We start from the raw sequence: 15,525 nt of genomic DNA, 5'->3' as shown, positions 1-15,525 counted from the left end.
TAAAGAAGTCTCAGGCCAGATCTCAATCCCATTCAGAGAAAACTGATGTTCAAAGGTATTCATCAACCTGCTCTTCAAAAAATTGAAGAGAGAAGACAGTCCAGTCATCTCAGCATAGGAACACTTTCTAAATACATTTCCAGGAGCAATGTAAATTAAGCAATTAAGTTATTCCGTACATCAAAAGAGACCAGGACAAGAAACAAAGGTTTGCCATGGGAAGAGGATGAGTCTCCAGACACCAGCCAGCAGAAGAGCAATGGAGCAGATTGAGCCTGACAAATTTCAAGTTCAGCCAGACCCTTTCTGCCCATCTGCAGATTCCCCTGCACCATTGACAACATGCCTTTGACACCCACAGCACAGGAACACTCTATAGAGAGCTTATCTGCCAAGTCTCATGTCAGAGGTGAAGAAGATGAGGATGGCTGTATTTTGGGATTCCTGTATTATTATCTAGGTAGATTACCTACAATCACCATCTGAAGTTATGGGCAAATTTTTTTTAGGGGAAAAACAAAATTACAAACCCTTCATATACCATCAAACTGCATTAATAGAACATAATTATTGTCACACAGGCAGCAATAGGAGTCACTGTGGCTCCTTTCCAGCATTATTTATACTTTTTATTCCTTGTGAATTTACATCCCTAGCAAAAAAAAAAAACTAAATAAAACATACCAAAGTGGTTCTCCACATATCTCAACCTCAGCAATGCAGCTTTTCTAGTCACAGACACCAGAGAGCAAGCACCTGTGCTCACACAGCTAATTAAAGTGCAAGAAAAACCTCTTTTATATCTGACTTGAGGAGCTGATAACATGTAAGTTACAACTTGTATGAGACATGATAAACTCTGTCCTTCACAGAGAGAAATGCACTTCTAACATGACTAACTGTAAACAGACCTCAGAGTATAGCAGCTTCTAATCAGAGGCAGTTCCATAATGGACTTGTTGAGCAGTGACATTTCCTACACCACTAGGCACAGGGTGAATGATGACGCTGTTGTGGGTAAACCAGATAAGGTTCAATACTAATACATGGAACAAAGTGTTGGGGTTTTGACTGCATTAAGCCAGAATTTACTAACACAAACCTGAAATGTTTGACAGACATGAGAAGAAGAGCCATCAGGAGAACACTGCCCTGAAGGTAGGGAAAGGATCCTGGGCTTCGAGCTTAAATATTGTTTGTTTATAAAAACTCACTTCAACATCACCTTTGGAGAAAATGACTTATCACTAGTCAATTAAAGAAGAAAAGAGGCAATGGCTAGAGTCAATGTCCAAGAGGCTCATTCATATCAGACACAAAGATGGCAGGATTAGTGCACAATAGCTCGGCTCCCTCTGGCTCCTGTGGCTCTACCCCCCCAGCGAGGAGCTGACATGACAGGATAAGACAACTCCATTAGGAACCCCTATCACTTCTCTGCAGTGCTCTCCACAAGCAGATGGAGCAGTTATTTAGCCAAATGCACCGTGACTCCAGCTTTATACATGAGCATGTGGGATGTTTCCTAATGTGGGGCAAGGCACAATGCACTCTGATTTATCAACTGTCCCACATGCAATTAAAGATTCAGATAAATAATTTGGGCGTAAATTTTTTCAGGCTGAGCTGAAAAGCGGCAAGGCCTGAGGGGTCAAGTGTTTCTGAAAGATTTACATTTACCAAACAGAGCTGCCTGCAAAGGAATGTCTGTGTTGAGCTGTGGCAGAATGAGGCCTGAGCAGGAGTGAGCTGCAGAACCAGCGATTGCTTCATTTCAATTGAAACAAATTTCAATGTGAAGTTAATAAAACAACCCTCTTTATTGCCCTAAGAAACAAAATAGATATGTAGTTAGAGCCATATAATTTCCTCCTAACACACATTTTGATCTGAGGATAATGTGCAGTATCACCATTTATCTGTGCATTCTACAAAAGGCCTCTAATACCTTAGAAGCATTTAATCAACATCCTATGCAGGCAGTGCAGGCAGAATAGACAATTGAGATATAAGTATTGTCATCCATACTCCCTTTGGGAGAGAGACACCAGTAAGCATTATATCACTGCATTAGGCTATCCTTTGATGTGGGTTTTATTCTTGTAAAATTATGTTTTAGCCCCAAGGCCTCTCCCCCCCCACAACTCTCTGTGATATGGCTATGCCAGGAAAAAAAATTTAAAATACCCCACTGTTCAAAAGGCAAGAAGTACATTTTTACAAGCAATTTACATGTCAGAAATAAAAAGCTGCCTTTTAAATTTCTTGTTTACCAAACACAGTCAATGACAGCTCCTGAAAAACACAGGGTAGAAAAAAAATGAAGGCAGGAAGGAATGCATTTAGTTGTTTTTAAATAATAAAGCCCGAATACAAGCAGGAGAAGAAATTCTTGAAAAGGCTGCCATGATGGTGTCTGCTTTGAATTGTGCCCTGTTTAAACAAGAGGAAAGCCTCCCACTGAAAAAAAGAAACATTTTTATCACTGAAAAAGATCTCAGGGCAGTCCCTTTAAAATTAGGTATTTTCTAAACAAAGCATCAGAATGTTCCCCTGCAGGGAATGAACATCTGATCTCTTAAAAATTATCATTCTTGAAGAACTATAGATTTATGGAGTTTTTGTTTTATTTGTTTTAAGCTCAGTAGAATGAAACCTGCCTGAAATGACCACCCAAGGGAGCAGAGCCACTAGCTAAGCAGGGGATGAGTTCTAAAGGAGACCCAAAGTTATACCAAGACCCTTGGGGAGGTTTAAAACCTCTGAACTAAGCAGAGCTAGCAAAATACTTAACACAGGTCTCAGTGTAAGCCCTGGACATGGATTTTCCTTCACTTACATCCATGCAGCTCCACTAACATCAGTAGGAATGTTCCTGATTTACATTAAACAAAGAAACAAGCTAATTACCCAGGATTATCCACAGTGATTACAGGAGAAATTTTGTTTTAAAATGCATTTCTTCAGCGTGAACTGGTTTTGTGACACTTGTAACAGTAGGTCTGCTATAGGCAGCAAAGTGGAAAAACTTAGCTTTACATAGAAATAGTCTGTCACAATGTGCTTCTGAGTAAATAAAATTTCACATGTTGCAGTTTTCTATTAGTAATGAACATCCAACTTCCATATCTGCAATTGTGACTACAATTCATAAATCTAAGCTATTGGTGAGAAACAGTACTAGCATAGTCCTTTTTGGTCTGACTCTTCAAGAGTTTGGCTTACTTGTAGTTTAAACAGAGCCAAGTCAACACTGCACTCAGAAATATCAGTAAGTAGAAGTGTTACTGCCTCCATTACTGCAGTAACCATCAACTGTGAACATGAGAAGTGGAAAGCTCGCAGACAGAACAGCTCCTTGGGCATTGCTAAGGGAAAAGGTTAATGGGATTCTTGGAAAATATATTCATCAAACAACACAAAGATTTATTTTTGTTGAAGCATTCACTGCATTAGCTGTGTTGTGCCGCCTTCTGTCATTTTAATAGACTTAAACTTCTTAAATGCTTACAGAAAAGTAGCTTGAATACCTATAATCTGCATAAGGAGAATATCAATAAATTCCACAGCATGTTAGTTTTATCATAGAATCCCAGAATAGTTTGGATTGGAAGGGACCATAAAACTCATCTTTTTCCATCCCCCTGCGATGGGCAGGGACACCTCCCACTGACCCAGGGTGCTCCAAACCCCATTCAACCTGGCCTTGGACACTGCCAGGGTTGGGGTAGTCACAGCTCCTCTGGGCAACCTGGGCCTCACAGGGAAGACTTTTTTTCCTAAGAACTTACCTAAATCTACTCTTTTGCAGTTTGAAGTCATTATACTGAAGGGTTTTGAGACAAGATCTGGAGCAACCAGGTCTGACCTCAGAGCTGAGACTGCTGTGAGCAGGAGATGGGTCTTCATCTCTCCTGAGGCTTCTTTCAGCCTGGACCACCCTCTAAAGCTCCCTGAACAATGCTTCATGGTCCAGGTAAGCAAAGGAGAAGCCCCAGGCCCACTTCCAGGCAGCCAAAGCCAAAGCACTGGGTACAGAAAACAGCTGTAAGTTGCGAAATAGTGCAGGAGCAGAATTGAACAGTGTCTACATGGCTGTGAATTGGTTATTTAGAACATACTGCTCAATGTCTTCTTTTCTTTCAAGATGAAAAGCCATTCCTTTACAACTATGAAGACCTTTATGAGTGATTAGCACAGCAGATCCAGCAGTACTCCAAGTTTGTCTAACTTTCACTTTTTAGGAGTGTGTGCAGGTAAAGGGTGATCAAACCTGTCACTTTGAACAACATAACAGAGCAGGACACTTGTCACCCTTGAGGCTGATCTCACTCAGCTACTGCAGCTCATACCAGAGACTTATTAAAATTAATCTGCAGGAAAAATAAATCCATTACCTTAAAAAGCAAGGGAATAAATCACACCAACAGGAAATCAGGAAAAGCTGCTGACACTTAAGACAAATCTAAGATTGTATGAGCACATGACATTTTTTCTCATCAATGACACAAATTCATAGAAGGAAACAGTATCAGCTGTTATTATAATGCAGAACACAAATAAGTTAAATGAGTTTAACACTGCAGCCCAAGTATAAAGAACGTCTCAAGCTGTTTGTATTTCTAAACAAGACTTGAGGGGTCAGAAGAGGGAGGAAGACATGTGGGCAGGCAGGATGATGGATGGCACTCACTGGCATGCTGTGCTTGGGTCTACTCTTGTTTTTGCAACAGGATGTCTCTGATTACTCTCTGAATAGAGAATGAGGATGGTTACATCTCATTGCACAAAGAGAACATTTTTTCGGAGCCCTACAAATTAAACAGAACATTATAAAGCAAGCAGTCAATGAACTATCTAGTGATGTTTGTCACAAATCTCCCAACAGCGTCAGATAATTCCCTGGGGACACCAGAAGTGGGTTTGGGGGATGGCAAATAAGGTAAATGTGCTCTTGGCCCTATGCTCAGCAGCCCCAGCTCTGCAGAAGCCATCTGTATCACTCTTTTATGGATTGTCCAGCCCAAATATATAAAATATAAAGCAGGGCACAATGAGCCCCTAAGTGATTGTCTCAGCCACCAAGATGATGCAATACTGAGACTTCACGAAGGGTGGAGAAAAATTACTTTTCCAAATCCCATCCTTCCAGAGATCTTTGCAGAACTGGTTCCTGGCTCACAGGGAATGATGGACAGGCCAAAGCTGCCCAACTGAGACATTTCTTGAATGTCACCAGTAAGAGAACAATACTGTCTCCAGCCAGACCTCCACACCTCTAAGTGCAGCCCTGGCCACAGAGCCTTTCTTTGAAAGCTACTGAGGCTCTGCCATTGATGACAAAGGAAACTGCAAGTCCTCAGAAGCTCACAGAAAAGGGTGACATTGAGGGTTTGGGAACCACATGAATGCGTATGCAGTGAAATGAACCCCTGAGCAGGACTCGTGGCGTTTTCTAAATGTGAAGGCTCAGGCTGAAAGGAAGGGGAGAAATGTTGTTGGAAGCACGATCACTTAGAACAGACAACTGGTCTTAACCCTAAACAAACTGAGGGCTGAAGCTGCAGAGGCCACAAAGCAGAACACAAGGAAACAGTTTCTCTACAAAAGCTTAACATTTCCTAAGGAGTCACCTCTGTGAACTACCTTACTTAAAATGGAGACACCAGCACATCCAGGGACTGCATGACACACTAACTCCAAGAACCTCTCACTGGGGTTACCAGGTTGATTCTGGCCTACATTCAAAGCATGTAAGAATTCTCTTTGTGATGGCACAACCTCTAGAAAAACTTTCACTGGCCTCAGTGCAGTTTTCAGTGGGCAGAAGTCACATCAAAGCCAGTACTCACAACCTTTCCAAGGAAGTGCAGAGGCAACATGATGGAGAGTTAACAGCCTTCTCTCTTCAAAAAGGACCTTAGGACAAAAACTGCTACCCATATTGTCCAGTTATGTAACAACGACCATGCCAAATAAGTAAAAAGCAAGGAAAGCAAGAAAAAGAGAATAAATTTACAAACAGTGCAAATGAAGATGGATTAGAAAATGATGTCTTATTTGCACTGGATAGCACAGATGTTGTAACACAGCCGAATTAAAAAAGCAGCAAATTTTATGTTACATGAAGTAGCAAAAGAAAAAAAAATGTCAAAAATGTCAAATTTTGGGCAAGAACTCCCCAAACTCTCTGGATTGTTTCCCAGAGCCAAGACACCAGTCTCTTATGTACAATTTATCCATCCCTGTCTTGTCTGGTTTTGACTGGTTTTAGCATAACCATCTATAGGTTTTATTTAATCAGCCAGGAAGGAAAGAGTTCAAGGAACACCAGGAAATATGTGGCAAAATACAGCAAAGTTAGATCATTTGCACTGGATTATTTTCCTCTGGCACACCACAGAAGAAATAACCCCAGACAAGGTCTGCATACTCCATGGTCTGCAGGGAGCGAGAGCAACATTATTCAAGGGAAGCAACACTTTAAAGAACTTTAAATTAGCTGTTGAGAGGCAGGTAGACAGATTGATGAGTGATTGCCCAATGTCCCCAACATTAGCATTTTGTGGTGAAAGCAAATATGAAAGGGGGGAGTAAAAAAATCCATGAAATACGGTTTTGCCAATCTGTGGTGCATTCAGATGACAGTGAAGTTCATTTAAGGACACTGGAAACATAAAATAAATTGCTTTCTCTGAATCCAAAGTTGACAGAAATGTTCCTAGTTTTATTTTTTAATCCAGAAGCACTGCAAGCCATGCTACACAACTACAGTAAAAATAAAATAACAATAATAAAATTAAAATCCCCCCGTCATTTTTCTTCCTAATAAAAGTGTTCCTTCTCCCAGGGCCCAAGGACCACATGCAAGGGAGGCAGAAGTGCTGGTCCCCTGAACCACACAATTAAGTCAGACTCACTGTATATCCAACAGACGCCCTCACTGCAGTGGTCCCTAAAATATGTTTTTAAGTAAAATTAACTCGGGAATCTGCAATTAGCACTGCCTCTGAGAACAAATCAGAACAAGTTTATTGAAGTGCTCTAACCATTTACCACACAGGTGAATTTACCCCCAAGGTTCACCTGAGTATTTTGTCTCAGTTTTCTTGTAATTTCATCTATCATGCTTTTTTTCAGTCCTCCAAAGGTGATGGATAAAACACAGAAATAAATAGGACCAACTGTTCACAGAAGCCTAAGGGAAAGCATAATTTTGTTATAAATACTCTTTGGCACAAATCACGGAAAGGCAATACTAAAATTGTTTGTTGAATCATTTATGAATTGGGCCTTCAGTTTCAGTTTGCAAATAAGTTGGAGGATTTTTATTGATGTTCTTTTTCACTTTGCTTTTAGTTGCCAAACAGCCTTTAAGAAACTGAACTGATAGATAATCAAGAAAACAGAAGGAATGGGGAACTTTTTTTTTAAAGGAAATTCCTATGCTAATGCAGGACTTCTTTTTGTTGGTGGGACGAATTTTCTTATAGATGATGATAAACTTTATGATGACAAACTAATTTCCTATGATGCCACAATTGTGAGTTTTCAACGAACTAAACATGTAGAAGCAACACACGTTTTTGGGTTTGTTCATAGGTGGGAAATTTTTAAGATTTATTTTTACAAAACAAAAGTTCAGTGGAACGTAAGTGCATGCTGCCACACCATCCATAGAGTCATCACACATGAAAAAATAAGCAATATGAAGGGAAATTCTACTGTATTGAGAAATTCAGTATTTTACAGCTGTGAGCACCCAAACTCCGCACATGAAAGATATAAACATGAAGAAATAGCAAGGAACGGATAGGTGCGTTTCTTTCTTAAGTGTTTTGTCTCAAAGTGCTACTTTTCATCATCTGAAGAGGGAGAGAAACTTGGAAATAGATAAAAGATTTACTTCTCCTTAGCCAGAGCAGGTGTGCATTGCCTTACCTGATCTGCCCTCGCACCAGTGGTCTGTTTTTAGTCCTGTTCATATTTGAGTCAAACGGAACCTCAAAGAACTGTAATTAAAAAAAGAAAGCAAGAATCAGAATGAAAAGATACCGGAAAACATGCCAAGCATGGAATGTCCTGTCTGCGTCTGCAGGTGCTTTCATCTCTGTTTTTGAAGGTTCAGGGACACAATGAAAATGGTAAATGGGTTTTATGGAGCTTTGATAGTCTGTGTTGACGCTTTTGACATCCTCTTAGAAAGAAAATCACCCAGAGGACAAAAATACTTTGCACAAGACCCCAAAAGTTCATCATTTGAAGTGCAGTTTGATTCCAAGTTCTTTTCTCAACAGGTCGGACACATCTTTTAGACGTACACAATTACATTTGCAGACACACATGGAAATAATGGAATCGTTATGGTTGGAAAAGATCTTTAGTATCATCCAGTCTAACCAGCACCACCACAGTGTTCACCATTAAACCACATTCTCAAGTGTCACATCCCCGGGTTTCCTGAACACTTCAAGTATACGGTGACTCCTCCACCTTCCCCTGGCAGCCCCTTCCAATGCCTGACAAGCCTTTCAGTGAAAATATTTTCCCTAATGCCCAACCAACACCTTCCCTGTCCAGCCTGAGGCCGTTCCCTCTCCTCCCGTCCCTGTTCCCTGGAGCAGATCCCAAATCCCCCCCGGCTGTCCCCTCCTGTCAGGGAGTTGTGCAGAGCCAGAAGTTCCCTATGAGCCTCCTTTTCTCCAGGCTCAGCCCCGCCCCCACCAACTCCCTGACCAGAATTTTATATTAATACGAATTGTCTTTGAAAATGTTGCACTTCTGGTCTTTAAAAGACAAACACTAAGGTTTTTTCCAAGATCAACTACCTTGCCATAACCCATAACCCACCCCAAAAATCAATCAATTCTTGTAAAACGCTACTGGAACTGCTCTGAGCCTACGGTTGGAGCAGGACAGAGTGAACACACCATATGGTGTTATTCAATGTCACAACCCAATCTGACTTTAAACATGGCCTATGGGGAAAATTCAGGCCGCTCTATCTGCCCACTCGGAATTCCCTCAGGCTTCTGCAGGATCTATTTTATAAGAATATTACTGGAAAAGCTGAATGCACTTTGCCATCCAGACAAATCTAAAGCCATTCAGTTTTATGTGTGCAAAACAATAATACAAGTAATAAGCACAGATTTACTTACAGAAAGAGTAAAACCTATTTACAGAACGAATATATTTTACGGATGTTACGTCTGAGGGCTTGAGGTGGGATCTCAATTATAGTGGATATGCAGGAAAATTACCACAAACAAATCATAATTCCAAACAGACAGACTCGCAGTAAGTTCAGTGTCTCCAAACTGCAGACAGATTTTAGGTGATCCTACAATAAAGGACTACATGATAAAATCTATTCTAGCAAGCTGATACATTTTATGCTACAAAATACTCAATTAACAAACATTTCCATTTTGTCAGTCCATGTCACTGGTCCTGCAACTTACTGAGCACTCCCATGGGAATCCCAGTGGACAGAGACCATGGGAGCAGCAGGAACCTGTCAGACCCCTCCGGCTGTACATCAAAGGAAAGATGCTCAATTTCCAGTCACAAGATGTTTCCACGAACTATCTATTTCATGTACCTTGACATAATGACTATAAAATGAATGGCAATCTCTTCCTTCCAATTTTATTATAGATATTCCTCTAGCAAACTCAGGCTGCTCAGCCAGGAGTTGGGAGGAAGGACGGACGGAAGGAAGGACGGACGGAAGGAAGGACGGAAGGAAGGAAGGACGGACGGAAGGAAGGAAGGAAGGACGGACGGAAGGAAGGACGGACGGAAGGAAGGACGGACGGAAGGAAGGAAGGACGGACGGAAGGCTCATACATCTTCTGCTTTGCCTGAACTCTGTGGCAGAGCACTGGGCAGCTCCTATAGTGATTTTTAGGCAGCTGACAGGGAATTTTTCATTCACTATTTGCTGTGGCTGATGTGCAATGATTAGGGTCATTCCCAACAACTACCAGAGCTGGTGAAGAACCTGGTTTGGAAGAAAAGCACTGAGGGGTCCTTGACCTCCACCTTAAGCTGGAGGGACAGGTCAGATCTTCTCAACTACAACACTACCCTGGAAGTGTTAGATGCTTCACAAAGAACCTCCAAGATACAGACATAACTTCCTTTGGAGCAAGGAAAGCACCCCATTCCGAGCTGAAACCAGCTGATTGCTTCTGACAGCTCAGTGTTTTGCTAATGGTTTCTTTCACTGTTATATTTCAGAGGCGATTATGGCAAATGAAGAAAAAAATTGCATTTGGCATCAGATAGAGAGAGCAATACAAGGGAAAAAACTCTATAGGGCTAAAGTCTGTTCTCCAGAAAATATCTGGCCTACAATTACTTTTTTTTTTGTAAGCCACAGGTTTTATTTCTACTTACAAAGGTCTGATTGCTCTGAGTTACTTCTGGTTTAAACTTGTGCATGTGAAGAGATTTTTGCTTATTTGACAGTATTTAAGTTTATGCATAAAGGTATCTGTGTGCAATGGATAAAAACAAAATAATGTGCAAGTTTTAAACTCAATGTGTCTCAGACACAAAATGGCTACAATGAAGAACAGTTGAATAGTCAACACCTGAACAAATTTAAACTTACGCAGTTGGTTATCAATATAAGCTGATGATGCCATGTTTACTGTATCAAATATTTCCATATATTTAATATTGTAATCAACCTCTGAACAGAATATAAATTTTGAACACAAATTTCCTCTGCTGACTTAAGTAGTCATAAATGTCTGTGTCTATTGTATACAGAGATGGTTGCTCCTGAAATTAAGACTACTGCATGACTTAAGACTGAATTTTTCTGCTTTTTAAAATCTGACAGTTGGAATAATCTGTTACTGTCAAGCATATGTATACAGCATGTCACCGTACTTGCAACTGAACTAAACTTAAAATCCTCTTACCTGCAGTGCCCTAGATTCCTTCACTGAGCTAGTTGCCATTCCATGTCAGAAAGATGGCATTTATCCCAACTTTCCCCATTTTGCTCCCAGTTGTTCAGCAAAATTCTCCCTCCATTTGCAATTATTTTCCCCTTGGTAATCTAGAAAAAGTGAGAAAAGCCATGCATCTCAAATATCATTCCATAAGAATGAAAGAGTGAAGTCAAACATATTATCTCATGCCAGGCCAACAGAGTCCTGCCTGTTTCAGGAAACAGTAAATTCAGTAAGATGAAGTCTAGATAAATAAATATTTTAGAAACACTCAAGAGGCTTTTTCCTCAGGAAGTCTGAATGCATCAGTTCAGCTGGACATGCAGAATATTATCTGCCCTCAGTATCTGGGAAACTGGCCACCAAAAGGGCAGACTGAGGGTTAAATCTACAGCATCTAAAAAGTCCTGAGTGACAAAACTTGGCAACAGCTCTCAAGAACCTAACCTAAATTTTAATCAGTATGCATGAACATTTAAAACATGATGATGGCAAAAAAAACCCAACAAAACAAACCAAAACCAAAAAAACTCAGGCCAGCCAGTACTCTGTAGTTTATTTCTCTGGCAGGCTTATCGTGCTTTTTGTGCAGAACTCATCTCATTAATATACAGTAATAAACATCTCACAATTCCTAGCAGAGCTATCACATTACTGCTCAGAGCTGTTTACACCCATGGGCTTTCTGTCCTTCAGCTTCTTCACATTGGTTTTCACTTCGTTTATAAGTGAAATGTTGAAGAACATTTAATTTCCAGCTAACTCTTGGAACCAGCAGCACCTGCAGAGGGTGGCTGAGCACTCAGACCTTCGGAGGGCTAACAGACTAATAATTTTCTTAAGCCTATGTCAAGATTCCTGTAACACCTTGCAGATGCAGATTATACTATGCCGGCACCTTCAACGCTTTTGATAGGGAAAGAGGACAGCGTATCCTGTGCCTCTGCAGGCAACTTCCACACCTTCCATCAGTCCACAGAATCACAGAAATCTCCTAAGTGGGAAGGGACCCACAATGATTATCAAGTCCAACTGCTGCCTCTGCACAGACATCCCAAGAATCCCTCTCGGTGCCTGAGAGTGCCGTCCTAACATTCCTTGAGCTACAGCAGCCTTGAGCTGTGAAAATTCCCTGGGGAGCTTGTTCAGTGCCCCAGCACTCTCTGGGTGTTGAACACCAAGATCACCTATTAAGTTTCCCAAGACAGTGGCATGACAATTTTCAGTTAATTAGGGCAGTGGAGTTCTGAGCACATGCTGCACTTGCCATCCATGGTCCTGCAGGAGAGATCTCATCTACTGAATTACAACAGTCCCACACCTTTACTCCTGTTCACATAGAAACACCAACAGAGTGCACTGAGAGGAACAATATGCTGTAGAGTTTATCAAACAGATCTGCCACACTTCAGCTAATAAACATCTTTCATAGACCATTTGGGATTTCGAGTGTATCAAGGGCCAGCCTGGCTGCTGGCCCAGCTCTAAACGCTGACACATGGTAGAAACAGCAGCAGCTGAAACAGGCAACTAGTGTGCCATGTACTGACATAACATTTTACTCTAATGCTAAACACATATTTACAGCAGGACCGATAATCCCAGGAACGTAAAGATGGAATGGAACACTGCCATTAAAAGACAATTTAATTCAAGGTAACTCTGAGATCCTCCCATTGCAAAACCACCTCTGAATCAAAGCAGGCTTCCATGTGTTCATTGCCATCAGAATTGCCCTCTAGATCTACATAGTTCTCTTCAAAGTCTCCCAGAAGGGCAGTTCAGGTAAATTTTCAGCACTAGTGAGTGAAGCAGTCACCTCCTCCTGCTGGGCTCCAAAACCCTCCCTGTACTGTACCACATGGGGAGGTGGAGATGAGCTATAGGTGATGGCCAAAGCTCCTCCTCAGCTAAAATCTCTTGCTACAGACCCAAGCAAACATTAATACAGTACAAATAAAACCCACTACAGCTAGATGCTCCACTAGAGCACTTCAACGAATATCTACAGCCAGAGGTGAAGCAGGGCTGCATAGGGCAAGTCTTGCAAATATTGATCTGGTTGAGTTAGGTGTTCCTGGGGTTCTCCAGGTCCCCTGAGCTACAGTTTCTCTTTGACTTGTACTTTGAACAGAGCTGTTTCTCTCTGGTTTTCTTTGGTATTGCCCAAGAGCAAACAGTTAACCAGAAACACCACTGAAACATGCTGGAAGCCAAAAAGGTTCATGAACCAAGAAGAAGTAGATGGACCAAAACTGTGTGGAAAGCACAGTGGCAGAGCAGACTGTGGATATCTGGGCAATAACCTGCAGTTTCCTGGGAAGGTGACATCCAGAAAGCCATTCCTTTCACAGCTGGCCATGCAGCCCCCAGATTCATCAGGTTTCAGCACTAGCCTTTCACATGAAGTCTCCTGCTTTTCCCACACAGTCAAAGCAAAGTTGCTTTAAGCAACACTGGAAACCCACCAGCCCATGAAGCATCAAGTATTCTCCTCTGAGACTGTTCTTCCTCTCCACATTACCTAATTATTTATATTCCTCATGTTTTCAGTTATTTTTCTTACATTGTCATAAAGTAATATATAATTACATAAATGGAGAAGAAAAACATAACATATAATTAATGGTAAGTAAGATCAAAATCAAGATTATTGTAGATTTCCTTCTGGTTGCCTTTCAATCACTTTTATATGAAAACGATAAAGAATAATTAAAGCATATTACAAAAGTCTTTTTATTCAATTGTACACAGATGTGACTAAAAAAAGTGGAGGGAAGGATTTTCCAAAGCACTCATGTGCTGACCTAACACAATTCTCACTGAAGTCAATGTCAGTATGACTTCAATGAGAGCAGAGACAGACCAACACTGAGTGATTTCGAAAATCCCACCCTAATTGTGCAAACAGGGAAAGGCTTTGGAGACTGCTGGCTTGGAGATTGTATATTTGAGTATCATAAAGGGCACACAGCACCTGTTTGTCTTCAAGATATGAAAATAAAGCAAGGCAAATATTTTAAGGATTAGAAATAGCATTTTTTTCAAATCACTATCTGAGAAGCCTCTGGCTGTGAAGTTCCCAGTCTTACTATAGATCTGCTCTGATATTTTCCATCTCAAAGAGGCTTCTAATTAAAAATGAGATTGATGCAAGGCTGAACAATGTTACTTACAGACACAGGAGGGCAGCTAAACCCTAGACTGTCATGTCCCACAAAACTGGAAAGGTCTGCCACATAAAGGATCTAACACAATTCAATTTTTTTCCCCCCACAAAAGACTCATTCATATTATTAGCCAGTGTTTAAAAGCCTGTCGCTTTGCAGATGGAATACAGCAGGAGGAAATGGCTAAGAAAATGTTGATACTTGTGACTTCAGAGATTTTTAGGATAGAGAAGACTCACTGGGATGCACCCATCTGACCTGCTGGACTAACAACCCATCCTGCCAGATCTGCTTTCAAGTGCTCAAGATGTGATGCTGTTATTCTCTTGACCATTCACAAGTGTGGCTTTCCAAGGATTCCCAGAAACACTGTCCCCAGAACAGGGCATTTTTTAGGCTTCACATGGCATTTAGTATTTCAGTATCCTTAACTGGCAGCAGAGGCTGGAGCCGCCAGCATTCCTGGCACAGTGCTCCGTGTTTGTTTTCAGCTCATCCAAGTCCTTTTAGTGGCTCTGACAAACAAAAGAAGTGGTTACTGAACTCTTGCACCTTGGGCCTCTTCCTCAGCACTTTGGCCAAACAACATCCTTTGCTGATACCACAAATGCCATTCCAAGGAGCTTGAAAAGCTTATGGCTGTGATAACACAGAATGTCACAGCAATGTGTCCCTAATGCTGCTGCTGCTGCATCTCTGAGGCTTGTCACAGTGAGGGGTCGGGATGGAGGAGAGGATGATGGACACATCCTGAAACACACTGCTGGTAACTAGGGAAGCCCAGCTGGATAAACCCCTGGCTCTGCAGGTGTGGATGTGCTTGTAGCACTCCCTTGAGGAAAAGCGGTGAGGGCGGAAGAAAAGACCTCGGGCCTGCTGTGTCCAAGCCTGCTGCAAGGAGCAAGGAATTACCAATAATTAGGGAATATATATCTTCTTCACAAGTTAAATAATATGGCATGTGTACCAAAATTCTTTATCTACTTTATTCCACATTTAAAAATTTTCCTGTCTTCATTTTGAATCAAGTTTGCTAGTACCAATGCATGAACAAGTAGCTCATTTAACCTCATTTTTTTTAATGCACCTGATGCCCAACGCTTGAAATGGGAGAAAATACATGAATCTCCTGGTTTAGTAAATGAGAAACAGGTCAGGTGAGCACCAGTGAGCCTGGCTCTTCTCATAAAAATCATATTTTGCTAAGAAGATAGCATAATAAAAATGAAATAATAATAAAATAAAAGCAGCCTTATAAGCTGTTCCATCTTGGAAACTGCTGACTTCAGGAGCTACATAACTAGTGTATTCCCAAGACCTCACGGAGGTCATGGCTTCAGGGGAAATGAAAGCTGGATACCACAGACAGGCTTCACCTTACGTGA

General features: G+C 41.2%; 1 protein-coding gene across 1 annotated transcript in view; it reads right to left on the bottom strand.

Annotated features, from left to right (window-relative positions):
• The window catches only part of LOC134052028 (protoheme IX farnesyltransferase, mitochondrial), a 104,948-nt gene that overhangs the window by 26,999 nt on the left and 62,424 nt on the right, over positions 1 to 15,525 (bottom strand). The window contains exon 5 of the mRNA XM_062506214.1: positions 7,942 to 8,012. Coding sequence (XP_062362198.1) covers positions 7,942 to 8,012 — 71 coding nt within the window. The remainder of the gene's footprint in view (positions 1 to 7,941; positions 8,013 to 15,525) is intronic.

This window comes from Cinclus cinclus, chromosome 20 (assembly GCF_963662255.1).
Source record: "Cinclus cinclus chromosome 20, bCinCin1.1, whole genome shotgun sequence".
NCBI lineage: Eukaryota > Metazoa > Chordata > Aves > Passeriformes > Cinclidae > Cinclus > Cinclus cinclus.
This window is presented reverse-complemented; position numbering and strand designations above follow the sequence as displayed.